Source organism: Peromyscus maniculatus, chromosome 1 (genome assembly GCF_049852395.1).
Source record: "Peromyscus maniculatus bairdii isolate BWxNUB_F1_BW_parent chromosome 1, HU_Pman_BW_mat_3.1, whole genome shotgun sequence".
Taxonomy (NCBI): Eukaryota; Metazoa; Chordata; class Mammalia; order Rodentia; family Cricetidae; genus Peromyscus; species Peromyscus maniculatus.
Genome location: NC_134852.1, coordinates 168,205,317 through 168,230,110, shown reverse-complemented (window position 1 = coordinate 168,230,110; position 24,794 = coordinate 168,205,317). Strand labels below are relative to the sequence as shown.

At 44.2% G+C, this 24,794-nt stretch overlaps 1 protein-coding gene across 1 annotated transcript in view; it reads right to left on the bottom strand.

Moving 5' to 3' along the window:
• Gnaq (G protein subunit alpha q) overlaps window positions 1-24,794 on the bottom strand; it is a 246,765-nt gene that overhangs the window by 7,559 nt on the left and 214,412 nt on the right. The window contains exon 6 of the mRNA XM_076560700.1: window positions 1,942-2,095. Within this exon, the coding sequence (XP_076416815.1) occupies window positions 1,942-2,095 (154 nt within the window). The remainder of the gene's footprint in view (window positions 1-1,941; window positions 2,096-24,794) is intronic.

Genomic DNA, 24,794 nt, shown 5'->3' with positions numbered 1-24,794 from the left:
ACCCACTGCAGAAAACCTGGAACTGCAGTGCAGCCAGCCAGCACACGGCTGAGGGTGAGCAGCTGGGCTCAGGCAGCGTCTGCTCTGAGGCTGCGCACTGCTATCTGTCTGTATCCAAGCAGGAACACAGGGGGCCCACAGAGCCACTGCTGTAAATGGTGTAGCCATTCTCTCTCCACTCTCCACTGACACACCAACTCTGAAGAGAAATTAAGCGTGCCTTCTGGGTGTACAAACAAGCATTGGCGTTTCTATCTGAGGCAGGTGGTTCTTGCTTCTGTTCTCAGATCATGTGCTTACAGGAGTGGTCTACAGGAGTGCCACTGAGGGGGAGCAGGTACACCATATATAGTCGTTTCCTTCCACAGCTTCCTTAAGAACACTGAGGCAATCTCAGGCACTTACCATTTGCTTCTGAGTTAGTGAGAAAAATAGAAGGAACAAAGAGAAAATGCTGTTTAGGCTAAGACAGAATTTGTTCTTTCAAAATAGCCAGGCAAACAGGAAAATGTACTTGGAGAGATATGAACTTGCTGACAAAAAATAGTCCCTGTTTCTAAGCGGCTGGCTGTGCAGCCAATCATACACATGCATGTGCGATGCCAACTTCAGCTGTTGAGCATGCCACATTTCCCTTCCTCAGGCCAGCACTGCACCTAATGCATACAGAGCAAAAGGGCACCTAGACCTTCAGAGAAAGCTATGCAGCCAAAGGGATCTCTAATCTCCAAGGGGTCACCTCTCTTAGAGAGCTTTTGGAGGGACAAAACTACTATAGTGTAGATGCCTTAGATTTCCTTTGTTGACGATGTCATCTTGGGGCCCCGCTTGGGACTGCTGGGAGGCTGGAGGTGGATACAATTAGTCAACAAATTTTTCTCAGAGGGTTGATGTCCTGTCATTGAGAACAATACAGTATAACTGGGAGATCTACTTTTTAATGATGAAAACAGTGCAAAGTCAAATGCAAGTGAGTGCTGCCGACCCTAAGTGCTACAGCAAGTGTGCTTAAATAATCACTAAGGATGGTGGGACTTCCCTTTCTTGGCCATGGCCATCAGTTAGTCAAATACCTTACTTGGACATCAATCTTAGGACTTCTGCTAGTGAAGTTCTCCCTAAGTAAATGCTGCCTGGACATTCAAGGACCACACTAATGTCACACAATTGTTTTTTGTTTTTTTTTTTATTAGCCTATAAAGCAGATCTCATAGCTATGGCTTTAAGGACCAGGAAAATCAAGTGACTCTAAATAGAATCCTAGAAATAGGAAGGGCCTACACTAGGATTTGAACTTCAGTATATGTAGTAGTTTGAATATGAATGTCCTTCATAGACTGGGATATTTCAACACTTGGTCTTAGGAGGTGTGGCTCGCTGTAGGAAGTTAGTGGGGGCGGGTTCTGGGCATTAAGTCTTGCTTCACATCTGAATCTTTCTGCTTGGGCATGTGTTTTAGAGATGTGCTCTTAGCTTCCCCACTCAGGTCATCATGCCTGAAGCTTGCTGCCATGCTTCCCCATCAGGATGGACTGACTCTACCTTCTCTAAGTTTCTTGATCATGGTTAATAACAGTATAATAATACAGTATAGCAACTTCAGAAGTGAGCTCCTTACCAGAGAAAGGCAGGTGTGAGTAGCAAAATAAAAGAGAAGGAAACTCGAAATGATAGTGGCTAATAGAAAAGGCTACTGAATTATTTATTCTCTGAGCTGGTTATTTTGAAGTAACTGAGAACTTGTTGCTTTCCCCATAACTTTTAACATTAGGGATAAAATGTTTTATGTCATTACAAGTCAGGGAACAGTAACTTGTTCTCTAGCATGCCTGCCATCATGGACCCTGTGGCTCCAGGCACGGTACCATGCTGCCTCTAGCCACTAATGTTAACAGCACAAGTCTTTCTCAGCTGTGAGGCTGGCACAAGGTGCCCACTTACCATCATATTCTGGGAAGTAGTCGACTAGGTGGGAATACATAATTTTCTCCTCTAGAAGATCTTTCTTGTTTAAGAACAGAATAACAGAGGAGTTCTGGAACCAAGGATATGTGATAATTGTTCTAAAGAGTGCTTTGCTCTCCTCCATTCGGTTCTGTGGAAAAAGAAAATCAGAAAAAGAAGGAGTGAATTACTGATGATACAACTGGTCAACTGGCTGATTTCTTAAGTCAACCCATCTTCTGTGTGCTTCTGATTTTTAAAGCCTGAGTTGAACTTGTATGGATTTATATGCAAATGATTCATGGCACACATTGACTGTTTTCATTATGCCAACTCTCATCATAGCAAGCAGAAGAGAATAATAATAAAAATATGCTGAAATAACTTCTTAGGTTTGAAAAGAAAGTAATCAGGATCTAGATGACAAGGCTGTATCTGACATATTGCAATAAATTCTACCAGAAATATTCATTCATAACCAAATACTTATGTAGCTAGAGTTTTCCTGCCTTGCCCACAGTCAGGACAAATCTTTGCCACCCGCCAGTCCCACAGCCGCTCAGACCCAACCAAGTAAACACAGAGACTTTTATTGCTTACAAACTGTATGGCTGTGGCAGGCTTCTTGCTAACTGTTCTTATAGCTTAAATTAATCCATTTCCATAAATCTATACCTTGCCACGTGGCTGGTGGCTTACCGGCGTCTTCACATGCTGCTGGTCATGGTGGTGGCTGGCAATGTCTCTCTGCCTCAGCCCTCCACTTCCCAGAATTCTCCTCTCTCCTTGTCCCACCTACTTCCTGCCTGGCCACTGGCCAACCAGTGTTTTATTTATTGACCAATCAGAGCAATTTGACATACAGACCGTCCCACAGCATACTTAAGATATGAGTTAAGCAAAATGCCAGGCTTCACTTTGTATTTTCTAAATTATATTTATTTGAATTTATGCTTTAAGCATTCAAAGTTACTTAATTGCCCCTAAGCACATCTAGAGTACCACCACCATGATGGACATGCATATATACACACTCCTGAGCCAGCAATACCTGGGATCACCACTGTTCTTTGGTGTCCTTTCTCCATCTTTCTTCATATGCACAACTATGTAGAAAACAACAAAAATCTAGCTTTTGTTTGTTTGTTTTGAAGACACAGTTTCACTGTGTAGCCCTGCTTGGCCTGAACTATGTAGACTGTACTGGCCTTGAACTTACATAGATCTACCGGTTTCTGCTTCCCTAGTGTTGGATTTAAAGGTGTGCATCACTCTGCCTGGCAAAAAATATTGTATTTCTTCTTTGGCACTTATAAATGTGCTTAACCGGGGCAATACTTTCAAGGTTAGTTTGGTGACAGAAATCCTAATGGTTTCTCAAGAAATTAAGCCAGCATATTTGCATACACAAAGATGCTAACGGAGGGCACCCCTGAGTCAAGATATCCTCTCATACTCATCAGCAAAACAGCACAGAGCCCCACAGCTTCTTTCTCAACCAGCTGCCGCTCTTACAGTATTGTATGTGTGCGCACGAATGTGAGTGTGTTCACATGCCATGGCACAGTACATGTGTAGAGGTCAGAGGACAACTTTCTCTTTACACTGTATGGTGGAAAAGCTTGGTGGCAAGCACCCTTTATCCTCTGATCTCATCAGCCCCCCCCAATAATTTAATGATTTAATTTAATAATTTAAATTGAATGATTAATTTATTTAGGTTTTCCTTTCTCTCTCTCTCTCTCTCTCTCTCTCTCTCTCTCTCTCTCTCTCTCTCTCTCTCTCTCTCTCTCTTTCTTTCTTGGAGAAAGGGCCTATTATGTAGCCCTGGTTAGTAGATCAGGCTGGCCTCAAACTCACAGAGGTCCACCTGCCTCTACCTCCCTGATGCTAGGATAAAGGAATGTCCCACCATACCCAGTCAAATCAAGCAATTTTAGGTAAACATCGATGAAGCATTACTTTACAGCTCAAGCAAGTTTTCATTTCAATGCATACATTTCTCTTTCACAAAACTGACCCGCATGCCGTTGAACACACTTTATTGTCTCCATGCCTTTTACTGATTAACACAGCTGGTGGCAAACCTTTTTATTTATTTATTTATCTATTGAGACAGTCTTAATATGAAGGACAGGTTGGCCTCAAACTTAGGATCTTCCTGCTTCAGCTTCCTGAGTGCTGGGATTTTAAGCATGTGCCAATGTGCCTTGCTTAAATTTAATACCCAGAGTTTATATTCTATGAGATATGAAGACTTTACTGAAGCTTCAGATTTTATAGACTGAAGTTTTTGAGATTGGAGAAAAGTGGCCCCAAGAACTGAAAGGCCAGAGAAGAGACTCTACTGTGGGTTGAGGAGGGCCCAGTATCCCCAGGTGAGAGATTACCTGTAGAGAAGTTCTAACAAGCCATTCTGTGGCTTTTAAAGAAACACTGTCTAAAGAAAGAGTGGGTAAAGCCTTTTTTGAGTATGGTTAAGACCATTGGTTAGAAAGACTCACTTCTGTCCTTCCAGTTCTCCAGAAGGGGCTGCTGGGCTCCTAGGGCACAACAGCCTGTACTGGTTCTTTCCGGCTCTGCATCCCTTCCAGGCGAGCAGCTAGACTCTGACTTGGGGAGCACAAGGTGTGTGAACTGAGCCCCCAGGTTCCAGTGGAATCTGTTGGAGAGAGTTCCATACCAAGCCTCTGGGAGGACTGTGAGGACAAGCTCTCCTCAGCCCAGCACTGGGTCCCTTAGAGCTGTAATTCTCCTCAGGTCTACTGCTTAGTCCACACTGCCAGCAGAGCCTGCTCAAGAACCCATCCTGCTGAAGCTCCAGCAAGGGGTGCCATTGGTGGTGGATTTGGCCTTGAATACTGGGAGGAGCGCTGATGGCTCACCTTAGAGCTGTAATACACTGTCACTGAGTGTGTCCTACAGCAACATTCTAATAGTGCTAGCTCTATTCTTTCCCTCTTTTCCAAGAGGTAAGAGGCTTATTTCAGAACTTTACTCCTCAAGGAAAACCCCTATACACCCATCCCCAGGAGGACATATTTTCAAACCAATGTGCTCTGTATTGGAGCAGAGCTAAATCCTAAGTGCACTGCCTTCGATGTTCACAAGCCTCACTCACAAGGGAGTGAGCATGAGGAATAATTGACTGCTCCGAAACCCAACCTTGGAGGGAACGGCATGTCCCAGGAGGCACGCAGCTCTTGCTTTCTGTAGTTTGTAAGAGCAGAAGGTTCAAAGAGAAAAACAAAGAAAAGCAATGAATGAGATGCGTATGGCCAATGATGAAAATAATTGAGTTTCTGTTCACTCTGAAGAAAAGCAGCCTGTGGGGTGGCATAATCTCACAGCCCTCTTTTCCTAGGTTTTTAATAGAAAATGTCCAAGAGGATCAAAGAGGACCCAGTACAGGGTTCATTATGCCAGACACAGTATTCTGCACTAACTGGATGAACTGGCCTCCACCTAGCCCCAAGGAACCTTTTACTGCTTGTTACTCAACTACTACTTCTGAACCTAGCCATGTAGCTTTGGAAGCTAGAGATGGAAGGCACCTGTGAGGGTGGGGTCTGCATGGTCTGTCTTCCTTTTGGGGTCACAGAGAAAGGGCATGTGCTCGACTGCAGGTATCTAGACTCGGTGAAGGCTTTCCCAGCCCACGTTGTAGTAGTGAGCTGGAGGCGTTTACTCTGGACCAAGCCTCCAGCTCCATGTCCATAATTGCAGCAGGATAGTGTGGCCAGAAATCTCCTTCCCATGGCTGTCAGACAGAGCAGTGCTCAAAGTCACAAGGAGAGTTCTCACCCCTCACCCTCTAATTGCACTGCTTTGTAATGCAGTCTCCTAACACACAACTGGCTAATGCTAGCTACAGGCTAAAGCACAGTCCTAGCCTGGCATTCACAGCTTGATAGCCTGATGCACATACCTATCAATCTGAGCCTCTCCACAAATGCTCTTCTCCATAAAGAGATCCCAGGTCACTGCCAGCACGCAGATGTGACTGCACGTTCTTGACCCAACTCCTAATCCTTCAGGCCCAGGTCAAGTGCCCTTCCCCACACCATCCTTCTCTGGGCCTCTGGGCCTTACTCCCTCTCCCACCTGGCACTGTTGTGCAGTGAACAGTCCCTGCCTGGAACTGCAGAAGACGGCTATCCCACTGTAGTGCTCACGGTCCACAAGGGAGATGGGGTCATATGGGAAGGAAGGGTGTGATCGGAGTGAGTCAGAGAAGGATCAAGAGCGCAGGGAGTTTTGCATTGACGCTCGACAGAATGAAGGGCCATCGAGAGCAAAAGTGGAGTGAGAGAAACACAAACTCGGAAATCTGAAGAGGCTATGTTCCCAGAGAACCATTCCCAAGGCTCTGAGTTTAGGAACTTGTGCATTAAATAAGAAAATGCTCTGTTTTGGGTACTAGACACATTTCCTCCTTATTTGCATTGTGTACTGCGGGCAAGGATGGTGCAAACATGGTAGGTTCTATGAAGAGCACGCAATTCTCTAAGGGTACAAAAGTAACCTCTGTGATTACATCCTGCCCATCTCCAACACTGCAGGTGCTGTGGGACCACTTAGGTGCAGTACACCAAAAAGCCAGGGCATGGTCACTGGACTAGACCCCACTTAGAAGCTGGTTTTCTGCAGGGTGGAGTCTGGTCCAGGTCTGCATGAATAGTTACTGAAAGGCCTAACAAGACTGTGTCTAATGTCAGCCCACTTTACAGCTCGGCTGCTCACAGACAAAGGCTGTATTTTCCTAGTCCTCTTCAACAAGTTGGTACTTCTCTCTGTACAGTCAGCTTCAAACTAAGGTTTGAACACCTCTTCTAATAGCCTTTTCATCTCATTCTTCTGTCACTAATATACCCATGCTCTTTCTCACAGAACTGTTTTTGTATTTTTGATTGTGAGCTTGGCCTTTAATGGCTGAACCATCTTTCCAGCCCCAGAGTTGTTTTTAAACAACAACAACAACAACAACAACAACAACAACAACAACAACAACACACACACACACACACACACACACACACACACACACACACACACACACACACACTAAGTGGACAACAAGATCTTTAATTCTTTTACCTGAGACAAATCTGTAGGCAGAGAGTACATTCCTGAATGAATGTGTGTTGACATGGGCATGGCCACTCGAGGGACCCCAGTGCCTCCTCCCTACAGCAGCAACAAAGCACTGACCGGGTGACACTCAGAGGGGTGGCAAAGCCTTCCTTGGTTCTGAGTGATAATACTGACAGTGTGTGTAGAAAATGTCCACCGTAGCTTTCTTTCTCCTGGATGTTTGCAGCCCCAGACTGCTCCTATGAAGATGGGCTAACCAGCCTCCCTGTTCTGCTGCGTGCAGTAACTCCACCACCCGGGTAACTGTGTCACTAACGGAGCTTCTGGGCCCTGCAGCTTCTCCACCTGAGATTCCGGGATCCCAACTTTTCTGTCTGGTGTTTGTCTTTCCTTTATTCCCTTGCTGCCCCAGTCAGCTCAAGGCGGTGGCCTAAGTCACCTAACTGCCTCCCTCGTATTTTGCCCATTTTAGTAGCTTGATAAGGCATAATTACATAGCTCACATAAGTAGAGTAGTGCTTGTAAATACAAAACTGGATGCCGAAGACACAGACATGTAGAAAATCAGATCCCCTTATTCCTGAGGGCTGACAGTCATCTGTGAGTTATTTACAGCTGGGTCTACTGCTGGAGGTAGGATGGAGCCCAGAGAAACCTAATGAAGCTTTCTAGGATACAGTGATGCCCTGCACTACCTGTCATGAAGGTAAGTGGTCCAGAGTGATGCCCTGCACTATCTGGAAATGATGAGGGTAAGTGGTCCACAGCAATGCCCTGTACTGTCTGGAAATGATGAGGGTAAATGGTCCACAGTGTCACCTCCTGATGCCAGAAGCAGACAGATGGATGTGATTATGTTTCCCACATCTTCCATTAGAAAAGAACACCAGGGCCATCTAAATGAACAAGGTCAGACAGGCAGAATGTGCCTGCATTTGGGATCCTGTGTAGATGTGTAAGTCTAGAGAATGGAAAGATTTCACTGGCTCCTTTTGAGCCAGATATTTCAAGTAAACAAGTGGCCTCACCAAGAGGTCCTGACATGGTAGCACATTTGACTGCTAAGGCCTACAATGTCACCCAGGCCTCTTACTACTTTGTCCAGGCAGAGAGAGGATGCTTTTGAAATCTTCCACATGTTAAAGTGGGTAGCTTTAAAAATCTCAGAAAATGCTCAAATCCCAACCCAGACAAAACCAAGAAGACAACAAACACATTACATCAGTGAAGAAGTTAGGACAAGAAATAGTTTCTTAGCTACCTCCCATTCTGCTACCCAAATCAGATAAGAGGGTAAGAAAGGACAGGACCCCAAGCCCAGCTGCGCATATCATATATTGTTTCCTCACTGATTTCCCTAGTCTTTGCAAATCGCGGCAAGCAATTATTTGAGATCAAATTAGGTGTGGCTGCAGGCCTGAAGATGGCTCCAGAAAGTTTTCATATTATGACAGCTTTGTATACGTGCAGCACGTTCTGCCTCCCAGGATGTGTAGAGAGGCAAAGGGACAGAAGACATTTGCCTATTCCCTCAACATCTAAGGCTTCAGGCAGAGATGAGGTCACAGATGGGGCCCCTGTGAAGTGTGGTACACCAGTGTACTGCAGGAGAAAAGCAAGGGAGGAGGGGAGAGGGAGGGGCTTGGGAGGGACAGATAGGTCAAGAAGAGACAAAGGAGAGCAGGACACAAAAGGAGCAGCTGGAAAAATATGCGACTTTCTTTTGTGTATTTGTGCAGTCCTATAACTCACAGAGACTACTTCCTTTACAGTTTTCTGGCATTCTAATTCAGTCACATGATCAAACAACAGTTTCCTTTCAAAGTCTATTTTACAACACAGGCCTCTTACTACTTTGTCCAGGCAGAGAGAGGATGCTTTGGTCTTTCAATTTAGCAATCACATATCCTGCCTTTTTAAAGCTGACATGTCAGTGAGCTAAAGCCCCCCCCCCCCCTTTTTTTTTTGAGACAGGGCTTCTCTGTCTCAGTTCAGGGCTTCCTGAACTCATTTTGTAAATCAAGCTGGTCATGGACTCATAGAAATCCACCTGTCTCTGCTCCCCAAGTGCTGGGATTAAAGGCATGCACCACCACAGCCTGGCATTAATGTCTACATGAAGCTCCTCTTTTCTCCTGACACTCTTTACTGGAGTTGCTTCGTATCTTTAACATCCCCTGTACACATGGTACTGGCTTTTCAGTTCACTCCTATCCATCCTGTTTCCCATCCACACCTGCCTGCACCACCACCTCTGGACAGTTTCGCTGGCAAACTCCTTTCCTTCCTTTCTCTTGTGTGTGACTGCGTTTCATAACACAAACAACTGTCCCCACTACCTTTACAGCACTCTCCTGTCACGCTTCAAAATGAAATCCCGTGCACTATCTCATGAGTGTAATGTCTTCCCTCCACCACATATCCAGGAGTCTGTATTCCCTCACCAGTACTGGCTGCTTCTTTTAGTCTACGCCTAACGATGACCAGAGTGTTCCGCATTTCAAGCCTCTGAGTTGACAGCTACAGATTCTGTTTCTAGGGGCACTAATGTGAAAAGTCATACATTTCACACCACAGAGATAAAGACAGACCTCCAGAGTTTAGTAAAAACAACACTATATTCATCATTCCTGTTAGCATTCAGGTATCTGTGCTGGCCTGCCCTTAGGGTCCTGACAGGATATACCTCAGCTGCAGCCACTAAGAGCACCCCTGTGTGCATTTGCTACATTTCCTTATGGAAGGTGGGCCTTGCCCACCTCCGTCTCTCTCTTCCTTCGCTCTCATCCCCAGGGACCGGTCTCTGCCCCTTCTTTCCCCTCCCCTCAATAAACCTCCCATGTAGACCCTGTTGTATGGTTTGATTTCTTCGTGCCATGTTTAAAATACAACAATTCTAACCTATCAGAAATTCTTTGAGTCGCCATTCATATAAAGACACTACAGCAATCACCAAGTGTCTAAGGATGCTGCACTGAACCAGTCATTAAAGATCCTTTGGATCTTTAAAGCAGCAGATCACTGTGCATGTCTGACTTTCTCTGAGCAACAGCCAGGTTTATGGCTCTAACAGATGGGCTCACCTTCAGTGCTTTCTTTTCGTGAACTGACTGCTGAGTCCTGTGGGTTTTGCTCTTTTTGTGTTCTGTTTGCATTCTTAGTATGCTGGAGTCATCTTGCGTTTTCTTATTAGTTTGTTGTTTTGCACATTAGGTACTAAATTATTTAGAGAAGTCTTAAGATTGAAGCACCTCACCTCAGTACTAGTAGGCCTCTAACTAGACAGCAGTCCCACTTATTGCAAAACTTTCTGTTTCCCAACAAGCCACCCTCAAAGCCAGCTGAGTTTCCTTTCGTAGCTAGCTCGGGTATGCAGCCACAGCAGACCGCTAGCCTGCATAGGTGCTGTCGGCCGGCAAGGAGCAAAGTGTGCCTGAGCATCATCTGCTTGCTTTGTTTTTCTTCCTGGTTCTATGGGTGATGAGCAGTAACTTGGCCAAACTGTTTGAGACTTTGGATAAGGGGAGATAGAAACAGGCTTCGAGAATATGTAGACAAAGATTACAGAGAACAAGCCTGAGCCAGAAACTCTGGGTACATTGAAAAGGACATAGACGACCAATCTATAAATATCAGAACTTCAGGCTGTCCTGGGACAGTCAAGGTGAGAGAGCAGGAAGGACAGTGGTACAGGGTTTGTTGTCTTCTCCTAAAATGCTTTTACAGATGTGTCATCATGGTTCTTTGGCTAACAGGATGGGTGATATAGTGGGGTGAGAATTTGACTTGCCTTGTGTCCAAAGAGATAAATCTTAAGAATTTATATGGGTGGCATCTTTGTGTGTATGTATATTCCTGAATGTGAATGTGGGTGTACACGAGGAAGTCAGAGGAGAACTTTGGGTGAGTTGGTCCTTGCCTATGGGGTTCTCCTGTCTTTATCTCCCTAGGAGTGCTGGGATTACAGACAGCAGCTGCACATCTGGCTTTATGTAAACTCCGGCACTTGCCCTCCTCCAAATACTCATGCAGCAAGTGCTATATCTCCTGAGCATCCTCTGAGCTGCTCACCTGGGCAGCACCGGGCCTGGGCCGTCCATCACTGGTGCCCACTGAAGTTCTGTGCATTCACTCTACCCTCTGCAGACTGCAGGCACAGGACTATAATTCCCAGAGAACAGACAGTAAGTAAAAACTGATAAATAAAATAAGGGCTGAGAGTAAGTTCGGCACTGAAAGACAGGGGTGCAGATAAGTAGATCAAACTAGAACACCGAGAAGGAAGGAGGGATAAACCTGGTAGCCCAGAAAGTTTTCAAAAGAATACATAAAATATGCTAACTAAAAGTCCTTTAAAAATGAGTTTGGAGTGTTATATTCCTAAGGCTGTATTTCTGGACAATAATGACTGGATAGAATAGGATCCATACAGTTACAGGTGGGGTTAGATTTGTCCCGGGAGGCCATAGACCACTAAGCCTTGTTATATGCACAACAGCATGGAATTTGTTTTAAAGGTTTATTTATTTTCATTTTTGTACATGTCTGTTTTGCCTGAATGTCTACCTGGGTGCCACATGCATGCAGTGTGCCTGGGGAAGCCAGAAGCCAGTGTCAAATCCCCTGGAGCTGGAGTTACAGACAGCTGTAGACTGCCGAGCAGGTGCTGGGAACTGAACCTGTGTCCTCCACTAGAGCAACCAGCACTATGAACAGTGAAGCCGTCTCTCCAGCTTGAACAAAGAGAAATGAATTTTCACACTAATTTCCCTAGGTTAAGAGACTGATAAAAGAACAAGTTAAGAAATCTTAAGCCAAAGAAATGGCTCAGTGGGCAACGAACATGCTACTAAGCCTGATATCTCGAGTCTGACCCTAGGATCCACACGACAGAAGGAGAAAAGTCACTCCTCTAAGTCGTCCTCTGACCTCTACACAAACACAAAAATAAACAAATGTGAAAAGAGAGAAACATGTTTAGCAGGAAAATACTTTGAATCACTGATAACATTAATTTGGGATCATTTACTAAGAATTCATGCTTAGAAGATTTGTAATGTATAACAAACCCCATACATATAGAAAAAAGCTAAAATAAGGCCCTCCTTATACATGTCATAAAATCTTTGAGCCTTAATTTTATTGTCTTCTATTTTATAATTCTCCCATAGAATTTCCAATTTTCTTTCTCTTTGAAGGAAAAAGGTATCTATTTTCTTTAAAAGAGTTTTAAATCCTTTGTTTAATTTTTAATCTCAGGGCACTATATTTATTCAGGTGTTGCACACATCTAAAAAACCCTTTCCAGATGTTATAACCCACACATGTGGCATTAAAATTAGTAACATTATTGTGAAATAGTCCTTGTATAAAGATAAAGACATACTTTTCATGCTGCCTGAAGTTGCTTTAAAAACGTTATACGTGGATTGGGGAAATGACGCATTGGGGAAGTGCCTGCCATGCACATGTGACAAACCAGAGTTCAGATTCCCAGAACCTACGTAAACCTGGGCATGGCTGTACGTATCTGTAATTCCAGTGTTCCCACCATCCTGTGCACACATAGCATATGTTACACATACGCACATATGCACACGCACGCACACACACATGCACAAAGCAACTCTACAACCTTCTCAGTTTGAGACTACTTATAATCTATGTGTGGATTCACTCTGTCCCCATTCAACTTCCCTATATTCCTGTATCATTGGCCAACAGCATGAAGAGGAAACAACATTACAACTCCAGTTACTTAGCTTTGGTACCACTGAACAGTACGTTGGTGGTATTTGGGGGTCAACTGTGCCTAGAGGCCTGCATCCCTCACTTACCTGCAGGGTCCAGTAATTTCCTTTCTACTGTCAATGCTGCTATTTTGATAGTACAAAGTCCCAGCATCATTAGCCACCTTACTCACTGCCCGTTTAAAAAGTCAGTGTCTTTAACTTCACTTACATGCAGTCTTGGTTTAAAACAGTATTACCTGAAACCTCTACGGTGTTCCACTATGTTTGGCATTAACCAACTTTGAGAAGCAGTACACACTATTTTTCTTTAAACTCCAGGATAATATATAATGTCCACACGGCAGTAATTAATATGAAATGGGGAAGGTATCACAAACTTATGAGAAACTAAGAACCCTTAGACAAAAAAATCAAGTATGCCCACAAAAAGCTAAAAACTTATTACACCGTGCTAATTTTTAAAATTTAAATATTTTTCTCCAGAGTTGCTCTTTTACTTTTTATCATGAGAAAAAAATCTACTGAATGATTTTTCAAGATTTTAAATAAAAATACTTTTTTTAAAACGTGCAAAAAAAGAAATTGGGCAGTCACACAAAAATCAAAACGAAACGACAACAACAAAACCCAAACAATCTAGACTACTGATGCTTTCCCTGGCACACCTGTGCTCTGGATGATCCAGAGGTGTGCAGATCTTTGTGACGCTAAGAGTCAAGAGCTAAGAGAGCTGAGACAATGCAATGAAGTAAGGATCTATAGACTCAGCCAACAGACACAGAACAATTTCACAGAGCAAGTTCCTCTAGTCCGGTAAAGGAGGGTGCAGGGAGAGAGCAGAATGCAGGATCAGGTAACAGGAAGAAAACATGAGTATACATCAGAGAGGGGCCGGGGGCAGCTAGCTCAGAGGTAGCTTTGTGCAAGGCCCTGGTTATAATCAATATCACAGTATGTACGTACACACACACACACACACACACACACACACACACACACACACTCCCTTGACACAAAAAAAAAATTGCACAATCTCTGATTATATTAAGTGCCACTATAGGGAGCCACTAAGTGCATGGTTTCCAGTCACTAAAGAGCCTCTGAGATTTAAAATCTCCGGGGCTAGGGTTGGAGAAATGGCTCAGCATTTAAGAGCACTTGCTGTCTTTGCAGAGGTCTGGGGCTTTGGTTCCCATAATTCATGTCTGGCAACTCATAGCCGCCTATAACTCTAGCTCCAGGAGACTCAACACCTCTTCTGGCCTTTCTGGGTACCAGCACTCCCAACTGCCACGGGATGAAGTAACTGTTAAGGTATCCACACAATATAAATGGGTGGAAGAATATTACAAGTACAGACGTGAAACTATAGTATTTCTATAATAGGGCTATATGATAAAGAAAAACTATAGAGAAAGTTCCAAAGAAATATTAAATAAAAATGCCTTATAATTAAATCTCTATTTACCTGAAGTTACCCTGAAAGCTGGAGTGTGTGTGTGTGTGTGTGTGTGTGTGTGTGTGTGTGTGTGTGTGTGTGTTTGCACATGCACTGGGATACTGATTGTAGCCAGGGCCCTGGCACAAACTACTACTGAGCTAGCTGCCCCCAGCCCCTCTCTGATTTTTGCCCAAGTATTTCCCGGGTGCATTTGGGGGAGTGGCGGTGGTGGGAGAAGGTCTGTGCCACAGAGGATCATCCTTTAAGTGTCAGAATGATCAGGTTCAACATTTAACATTACAAAACCTTCTACAGAAAACAAGCAACACAGTGAGCAGAACTGTGGATCCCGACAGGGAACACTGGCCAACAGGCCAATAATACTTTCATCATGTTCCATATCTGAAAATGCTATACCTAACCAAAATACCAATTATACTTGAGGGCAGAATATGTGCAGTTACACAGGTGAGATTTCAATGCTTTCAAAGGTCCTTTGGACCCTTACTCAGAAAACTTCAGGAGGATATGACAGACCAAAATAAAAACATTACATCAAAAAGGAAGTCAATACAGGACCCGAGAATTAGGAACTCAACACAGGAAAGGGTCAAAAGAATTTTAAGGATGACAATGAAGTAAGGGTTCAGGCTGATAGCTTGGAGGGTGGAACCTTAGGTTTGAAATCACATGGTTTCAAAGTCACTGTTATTTCCTTCCCCTACTTAGCCACATTGACAATATCAGCCCTCAAGGAATTAGGAAAATGTTACCATTGGAAATGTAGGGAGCAAGGGAAGTCCTGTATGAACATGTGTTGACAGAGGCATGGTCTCAGCTCTCTAAGAATGGCAAAGCCTTCCCCAGAGTGGTGCTAAAGCCTTCCTCTGGTCCAAGTGGGTATGCTGATAGTGTGTGCAAAGTGACCATCAGAGCTTTCTTCCCCAGGTGTTTAAGGCTGGAAGACTAACCCCTGCCCAGCCTGCTCCTACCTAGATTAGCTAAACCTGCCTCCTTGTTCGTCTGTATAGAATAACCCTGCCTTCTTGTTTAACTGTATATAATGAGCATGCTGAGCTTCCGGGGGCTGTGGCTCCTCCAGTCAAGAGCCCAGATCACCCGATTCTAGCTTGTCTGTGTGCCTGTGCTTCTGTCTTTATTTCATTGCCTTGCCGCCCTTGTCAAGTCAAGTCCCCGAGCCTGCACAAGAGCAAGGCACAAAATGCGCAATGCTAGAGAACATGCCTCAGGCTTAGATGGAGCAGGACCACAAAGTGTAGTGAGAGATGCCTGTGAGAGCCTGGTTGTTAGCCAGGCAAATCTTTTCTGTCTGTCTAGTTTCCTGGTTAAGAGTCCCATCCCACTTCCTCACAGATGAAAGACAATCTGGTGACAGACACACTAGTAAGAGTCAGTATCCTCAGCTATTTTTTTTTTTAATGAAATACATCAGTACTCGCTTTTTCACTTAAACCTGCACATCATCGCAACTGAAGTAGCGTCTTTTTCTAAAGCTGTCATTTCAAGGGACTGACCATCTAAATCCCAGGCAAGGGAAACCTAGTCAAGGGCTTAGGCTTTCCTAAAATGACCCTGGATGTGTCAATAGATTCACCACTGTTCTGGAAAACGGAGAGAGCAATTGTAATGTTCACTCCTCCAGTTAGCTTTTAAGGGAAGACCTTTGGAGAGCCTTTTCCTAAAGTATGCACTACAGTAAACGCCAGGCATACACTGCTTCCCACTAAAACAGCCACAGAGGGTGACAGGAGTGGGCCAGTGAAGGTGGGGCATTTCACCGGGGATTCCGGGCTACAAACTCCCGTCCTGAGTAGTGGAACACTGCTGAAGTAAACAGGCTCTAAACATATAGGAGATCCTTATCATTCTCTTTTTCATTGTTTAGGGTCTTCCAGGAAGGCATGAAGATCTGTGGATGCTTGAAACTATATAAAATGATTATTTATATATACTAAATATATATATTATATATTATGTATATAAAGTAGTTTTCATCTAATCTGTACATCCACATATCTTAAGTATCCCCTGGAGCAATTGTATCAGTTAATACAATATAAATGCTATGTGACTAGTCATTGAAGAAACAACAGTAAGAATTGCCTGTATGTGAGGACCCCTTGTTATTATTATATATTTTCCATCTGCGCTGGGTGAATGTGGATAAAGAACCTTGGTAATGGAAGGCTGAATGTACTTAGATAAAAGTTATGACAAATGCTAATACTTTTCTCTTGTCACTGGGACAGGTCTTCCAGGCCAACAGCTGTTGCTCTGACTGTACTACATACAAAGTAAACATATATACATTGACATTTCTCTAAAACAGTGTTTTCCAAACTACTGGTTACATTATAAGATAGTCTCCACAGCAGCCCAGGCAGACAAAAGCATACCAACACACAGACGAAAGTAGTTTCACAAAAACAATACTCGGCTGTGTGATATATCACACACTGTATTATACTCCATTTCATTTTGTTCTCCACAGATACTGAATGCAGTCTTCTGCATTGAAAGACTTATTTAGCAAGACCCATGGATCTGACTAGGTCAGGCATGGTACTACGTAACTCTAATCCTTGCACTTAGAAGGCTGAGGCTTAAACTGTGTGTTCAAGGCCAATCTAGGCTATGTAGCAAGCCCACACCACAAAAGCAAACAAAGGTTGAATACAAGGCTCTGGCTTCAATTTCTAGCAGAACAAGAACAATAAAAATAAATCTGGCAATTCTTTCTTTTCCATACATTTTAAAAGATCCCAACAACCTCAATTATACTGACTCTTGTATTTATTTTAAGACTATCTGAAACATGGACTGGACACCTAACCCTTTAAAATATAAAATATAAAAACCAACAAACCAAACTAACTTGCCAATGCAGCTTTACTTAACTGGGAACTAGAAATCCTAGTAAGAAAAAATGAAGTATAAAGAGGGTTCTGGATTCTAATGCAACTCCCGTTGTCAGTGGTCATTTTCATGCTCATCTTTAGATAAAGAAACTGTGAGTAAGTCACGGTCATTTCCAAGAGGCCATACAAAAACTGACCCCATCAACCTTATTCTACCTGAGAGTGTAATTTCCTTTATTGTCTTTATCTTTCTTGATGCCTTCCTAGTCAGCAAACTGGAAAAACAATTCACCCTTCCTCTGAAATCTCAACTGTGACCGCCCATTAACCTCCAGGCAGTTTCTAGGAGTGTAAGTCAGTTCTCTAACTTATATCTCCCAACACCTTGTGGTGGAGTGAACAGTGGTTTTTGTTGTTGTTGAGTGAATGCACATTTTCAGAAGGTTGAAATGGACATATATCTCAGTAACCGCAGAGGTGTCGCAGCATGGCGGAGGAGGGCTGCAGCTCTCACCTGCACAGAGAGTGACTCAGCAGTCCTGTGAGTGACTCAGCAGTCCTGTGAGTGACTCAGCAGTCCTGTGAGTGCAGCAGTGGCCTGAGTCGAACCCCTGGCGGAGCTCTGGCTTTGCAAGTTCTTCTTGTTTAGCACATTCCTTTAATGGTTTTATGAGCAACTCCCGTGTACAGGTAATGGGGTCCTCCTAGTGATCAAAGGTGACTGAGGGAGCCAGAGGTATCTCAAGTATCAGCCAGCACGGGGGTCAGTGACAGCTGACTTTCCCCAAACTTCTGCTAACACTTAATTCTGAAAGACTTCCCTAGTTCTCTGTGTGGTGTGGCCCATGATATGTGCTAGTTTTCTATTTTCCCTGCCAATAATGTCAACAGAGTAGGAAGTGCCCTGGGTGGTGTGGTGGTTTAGATGAGAATAGCCCTGTAGATGCATATATTTGAATACTCAGGCCCCAGTTGATGGAACTGCTTGGGAAGGATAAGAGGTAGCCTTGTTAGAGGAGCTGTATCACTGGGGGTGGCTTTGAGGTTTTAAAATTCACCAACATTCCCAGTGCTTCCCCAACACACTTGTGGATCCGATGTGAGCACCCAGATTCTGTGCTAGCCAACAAGTTTGCAGCTTGCTGCCACACCTCCCCACCATGACGAACTCTTAACTCTGGAACCATAAGCAAAATAAACCCTTCCTTCTATATTGTTTGGTCACAGCAAAAGAAAAGTAATGACATTCTGTTATATTCATAGATCAGTGCTCAGCCATTATCAGAGAGGCTTCCTCTGTGGTAGATGGGAACAAATACAGAGACCCACAACTGGACAATGTGCAGAGAGTAAGAGACCTTGCAACACTCAGTCCTGAATGGGATGCCATCATCAAATCTCTCCCAGGGATCAGGGAACTGTGTAGAAGAGAGGTAGAGAGACTGTACAAGCAAGAGGGGATGGAGGACACCAAGGAAACAAGACCTTCTAGGCACAGCAGGATTGATGCACATACAGACGCACAGGGGCTGTGGTAGCATGTACTGGGCCTGCACAGATCAAAGTCAGATGAGGTCCCAACTTTGAGATGGGGAAGTAGATACAAGCCCACTCTAACCCAGAAGCCACCTTTAATTGATAACCACCGGCAAAGGGAAAATTAGTTCTCTCTGATGGCGTGCTACTGGGTATACAAATCACACTTTAAGGGTAGGCCCCATGCCCAGTAGGAGATGACCAATGAATTCAACAGTGTTTTGTAGGTTTTCTGTCTCCTAATGCTTTGTGTGGGCTTCCTTTTAAACCTTACAGTCTTTTGCTTATATATCATGGTTTTGGTGTTGGTGTTTTTATGGGATTTCTGTGTGCACAAATGTGCATCTCTGTATCTATGTGCTTCATGTGCTTTTTTTTATTGGCTCTTTTTCCTATTTGTTTGTTTTGTATTATTCTGGGTTGTTTTTATATTGTTGTTACTACTGATACCTGTTTGTTTTTTAATGAGACAGAGAGAAAGGGTGTGGAATTAGGTAGATGAGGTGGATTTGAGGAGTTGTGGGAGGAGAAACCGATTTCAGAATATATTGTATGAAAAAAATCTATTTAAAAAAAAGTAACTATGATAGATGGGTTGTGTGGCTTTCCTACTTGAAGATGTGAGGCCTGAAGTAATCCTGTATGAAAACTCAACATGTGTCTGGCATGTAATTACTAAAATGAACATGTAAGCAACATACATACAGTCTTTTAAGGTAGCTGAATTTGTTTCAGAAAACGCAGTGAAGAAAAGACCCGAGCAAGTGGTTAGCTGGGACAGGCAAAGATTTATAATGGGGGTGGAGGGCATTTGGGGGATGGTTGAGCTGAGGCAGCCAGCAAAGCTATGCTGCCCCCCTGTGGACACAAGCAGTAGACCCTGTCTGAGACAACAGTTTTCCTTCTCAGCAATAAACACGACCTTTTACTTCCTGTAATTTCAAGTTGATAGCTGTTGCCAAGACAACTAGGCAGTGAAGCAAGAAACAGGAGCTTCAAAAGAAACCCTCCAACCAACCAACCAACAAAAAGCCAAATCACCTAGGTAAAATTCTATTCACTCTATCACAAAGTGTGCCCCGCCAAGGGAAATATACACATTAATAGAAAGGAGGAATCAATGTCCCGAAAGATGCTGGCTGCAGATGTGTTCAGGCTAAAGAGAGTGGAAATGTCTTCCTCAAGACTGCATGTCAAAATGACTTTCACCAAATCTCAGAACACACCAAGGAGAAGGGCAGGCCTCACTAAAAACTTACATCCAATCCCCTGCATCACTTCTTTTTTTTTTTTATTTTTTTTATTTTGGCATACTGTAAGTCTGAGGGTTTTTAAAATTCATTTTTTAAAATTTATTTTACAATACTATTCAGTTCTACATAACAGCCACAGATTCCCTTGTTCTCTCCCTTCCTGCCCACCTCCCCTTCTCCCCAGCCCACCCCCCATTCCCACCTCCTCTAGATCAAGGTCTCCCCCAAGGACTGAGATCGACCTGGTAGACTCAGTCCAGGCAGGTCCAGTCCCCTCCTCCCAGACTGAGCCAAGCGTCCCTGCATAAGTCCCAGGTTTCAAACAGCTAACTCATGCAACGAGCCCAGGACCTGGTACCACTGCCTAGACGCCTCCCAAACAGATCGAGCCAATCGACTGTCTCACCTATTCAGAGGGCCTGATCCAGTTGGGGGCCACTCAGTCTTTGGTTCATAGTTCATGTGTTTCCATTCATTTGGTTATTTGTCCTTGTGCTTTATCCAACCTTGGTTTCAACAATTCTTGCTCATATAAACCCTCCATAAACCCCATCCAAGGACTGAGGAATCTGGATGCAGACATCCACGGCTAGGCCCCTGGTGGAGCGCTGGGAGTCCAATCCCCTGCATCACTTCTAAGCCAATCAGTTTGACTAATAGGTATTTCTGTGTGGAGCTGACTGTCAAGCAGCTCATTAATCAGAATATGGTAAAGAGGTCTCTGGGTGAGGGTACAGCTAAGGCTCCTGATAAAAATGACCAAAGCATTCAAATTTACAATTAAAAGGAAAGATCTGAGGAGATTCAGATGAGTCCCTCAGGGTTTCTAAGCACTAAAGAGCTCATTCCTACATGGGCAGGAAGGAAGACACTCAGTAAATATTTGCTAAATAAATGCAACTGCCAGACTGAGAGGGTCTGCTTATTGATCTGAATGAAATTTCCGCTCCCACTCAAGCACTGAGGAGTGGAGCTCGCTGGAAAGGCTCAGTGTGTCTAGATCTAATCTGTTCACAGCAAACCCATGTGCAGCCAGCAGAGGTCAGAGCAGATTTTGCTCCCAAACTCAAAAGAGTTTTTGGTGAAGCCAAGACTAGAACTCAAGTTCTCCCCCTTGCTCCAAGGCTTTTTTGTTTCCTTGCTGTGTTAGACCTACTGTCTCTCGTCAGACCTTGCAGTTCTGAAGTAACTGTGCAAACTCACACAGTTTTTCCTTTAAATTAAAAGTGATTTTAAATCTTGGCAGATTTCTCTGTCTGCATTCTTCTAGGGGAAGATTTAGTGGCTTTGACTGAGGATTTTTACAAATAAATGAGTAGTTGTGACTACCAGATCTTGAAGTCACAAGTGCTCAGGCACATGTTGTTTTTCTGTGTAGCCAGGGTTTCTGGCCTCTCCCCCAACACACATACACACACATACACCGAGACAGACAGACACACACACACATTTGCAAGTGGTATAATGTCAATGACAGAAGGCACCACAGACATTCCTGAAACATCAATGTACCTGAATGACTAGAGAACATGCTAGCAGCTTGCTGCTGTCAATTCCCACTCATTGCTGGGGGTCAGCCTGGGTCCTGGCAGTTTCCCAACATAGACCTTACTGCTATGGAAATGCTTTACTGCCCAGGGCACTTGCTGAGGGAACCAGGAGCTTCTCAGAGATGGAGATGGTGTCCTATGCACTGAAGCTCCACACTTGACAGACAAAATTGCAGTCAACAGTTCCTGGGATGCTCCTGCCATAGCTCCTGATAAAATAAAAGGTGCTTCATACAAATCAGCTCACCTAACATTCAAAATGCTCTCAATTTTTAGCCATGGTTTTCCTTTCTTTCTTTCTTTCTTTCTTTCTTTCTTTCTTTCTTTCTTTCTTTCTTTCTTTCTTTCTTTCTTTCTTTCTTTCTTTCTTTCTTTCTTTCTTTCTTTTTTCTTTTCTTTTCTTTTCTTTTTTTTTTTTTACTATTTCAAAATGCTTTATTTTCACTTGGTCCCGAGACTTGGGAGGGGCTCCAGAGCAGTTAACAAAGCTGCCTAGTGGTTTGGGTAAAGATCCTGAGGCTGGCTGGTCCAGAGCAGAGGAGGGAGCCCCTTGGAAGGTGACGCCTCCTAGTCATGCTTGAGAGTGAGCCTCTCGAAGAGGTACTCGCCCAGAGATGGTGGGGGCACACCAGTCTGTGCTGGCTGGTGGCCCAGCCACCCTAAGGATGTTAGTCAGGTGGCTGCCCATCTTCTTGATGAGCTTCACCTCCTCATCCAGGAAGTGGTTTTCCAGGACGTCACAGAGGTGAGGATCTGTATGAGCAGAAGCCAGGGCATGAAGATCCAAAAGGGCCTGGTTCAGGCTCTTCTCCAGGACCAAGGCAGCTTCCATGGCCTCCTGGGATTTACCCCACTCATCTTGAGATGGCTGCTGCACGTCCTAGAAGAGTGCCCGGCCTCCGCGATCGTTCTGCATCTTGAGCAGCAGCTCGGCGCCCTCGCACTTCTCCTAGGCCAATTCGCAGAAGAAGTGGCCAACACCCTCCAGAGCCACGTCATCCCGGTCAAAATAGTAGCCCAAAGAGAGGTAGGTGTAGGAGGCTCGCAGGTGCAAGTTGACCAGGCGGTTCACTGCAGCCTCCACTTCGATGGCATAATTCTGACGGACCTGGTAGCTCATGGCTGATACGCAGTATGGAGCTAACCGCGAAGAGACGGTGCTGGCTGGTCCTGGGATCCGAAGGCTGCGAGGAGATGGTCCCAGAGGCTGCGACTGGAGACACTGGGAGGCGGCTGGACGCTAACAAAGGGAGTCCCCGGGTCTGCTCCGTCCAAACACTGTTGAAGCAAGACACAGACACGGGATCTCCGGGCGCTCCCATGGTTTTCTTTTAATGATCCCAATAAAAAGCAAAAAGGTACAGCTGAGCTGCTCCTGTGCTCCTTCCTTCATAATCATGCTGCCAGCCGTGTATAAATTAGCAGGATTTTGAGGGGCAGATACAATGTGGTCTTGGGAGTGACCAGTTCAATGACGGGGCACTAGAGCTCTTTAAGGAAAGACATGGAAAACACATGGTATGGGTGTAGGTTTATGAAAAGCTAAACTTACAGACAGCAGCTTGAGCAGCATTCTCATCAACCTCTATGGAAGGCTATTCACTGGCTAAGTGCATTAACCCCTCAATATATAACAGATAAGTCATTTTTGACCTGCATGTTTTAAGAAGTTCCTTGGATGTCTTAATCTTCATACAACACAAACCCCATAGATACTTTTCCTTCACAGAAACTGTATGGTTCCTAATTTGAATGTGAAATCTGAAATGATCCAAATAATCCAAACTCTGAAACACTGAGTAGTGACATAATTGGAAAATTCCACATGTGACCTCATGTGAAACACTGCAATCAAAACTCACTAGAAATGTTGCATAAAATTGCCTTTATGCTAAGTATATATATATAAAATAAACAAAATTCATGATTAGATTAGGATCTCATTGCCAGGGATCTTATGGATAAGCAAACATTCTAAAATCCTGAAGAACAAGTACCAGCAAACCCCAAGTGCCAGGAAGTAGCCCAGTGGCAGAGCAATTGCCTCGCAGGCCCAAGCTCTGGGTTAGACCCCAGCACTGCAACAACAAAATGAAAGAAAATTATAACCACTGCCAACAAAGTCCCAAACAGCGAGTGGAGAGCTGGCTCAGCAGTTAAAAACGCCACTGCTCTTGCAGAAGAGCTCCAGGTTCAATTCCTAGCACCCACGTGGTGGCTTACAACCATCCAGTACCAGGGGATCCAACACTCTTCTGAACTGAGAGCACTGCACACACCGTGTGCATACACCCACGCAGGCAAAGCTACTCCCATACATAAAACAAATCTAAGAAAGAACTGAAAACAAACCCCAAACAGATAAGTCTAAAAATCCTGAAATGTAAGACCCCAATAGCCCCAGCACTTTGGATAAGGAGCACTCAACCTGCATATATGTAACAATGCTAATATGTAACTTAAAAAAACAACAACAGTATAATGGAATAATTATGGCAACCATCTAACTAAAGCATATGAGTTGCTATTTATGAAAATTTTTATTTAGTATTTTTGTACCACAGGTAATAGCAAATAACTCAGAGAAAGAAAAATCACAGCTAAAAGGTGGTGGGGCCACTATAATGGATCCAGCCAGACTTCATCTGGAAACACTCTGAAGATGGAGATCAACTGGTGGTTTTTTAACCAATGGAGGGTGAGCCATATGCAGCCATGGCCCAGGGAATGGGGAGCAGGGTTCAGGGAAGTGCTGCTGAGCCCTAGTGCTTCCTTAAAAGAGAAGCTAGTCCCCAGCCCTTTAAAGAACTCCATTTTGGACTCATGGTTACAGCAGCTGAGTTTTCTTCCCCAAGTGATACACTCTCTAAGGACAATTTTGCTCAGGGGAGGGGAGGGGAGGGGATGATGGTCTCATTCCCCTCTACAGTTCTGAACTCCAAGGTTGCCTATTCGTGAAGTGAGACAGGGAACTGAACTCCTCTCTGATTCATCCCGATTCTCCTTCCCAAGAGACCTCTCCAATCCTACCCCATAAGCCTCCATTTCCTGCACTGGCTTTCACCAGGCCTTCTCAAAGCTACTCCACAGCTTGCCCTTCTCTGCTGGCAGCTTGCTGACAGATCTGCCTTCTTCAGCAATCGGGCTAAAGCCTAAGATGTACGATACCTACAAACTCGGGTATCAGCCTGAGTTGAGCAGACTATGGGAAACAAAGACTTGCTATAACACTGATCCTGTGAAATGGAACCTAAGAGTTAGGACTCCTAAGCACCATCACATTGGAAGCATGTTACCTCTTTCAATAGGCGAGGGCCAATCTTCACAAGCACAAGAAACAGGGC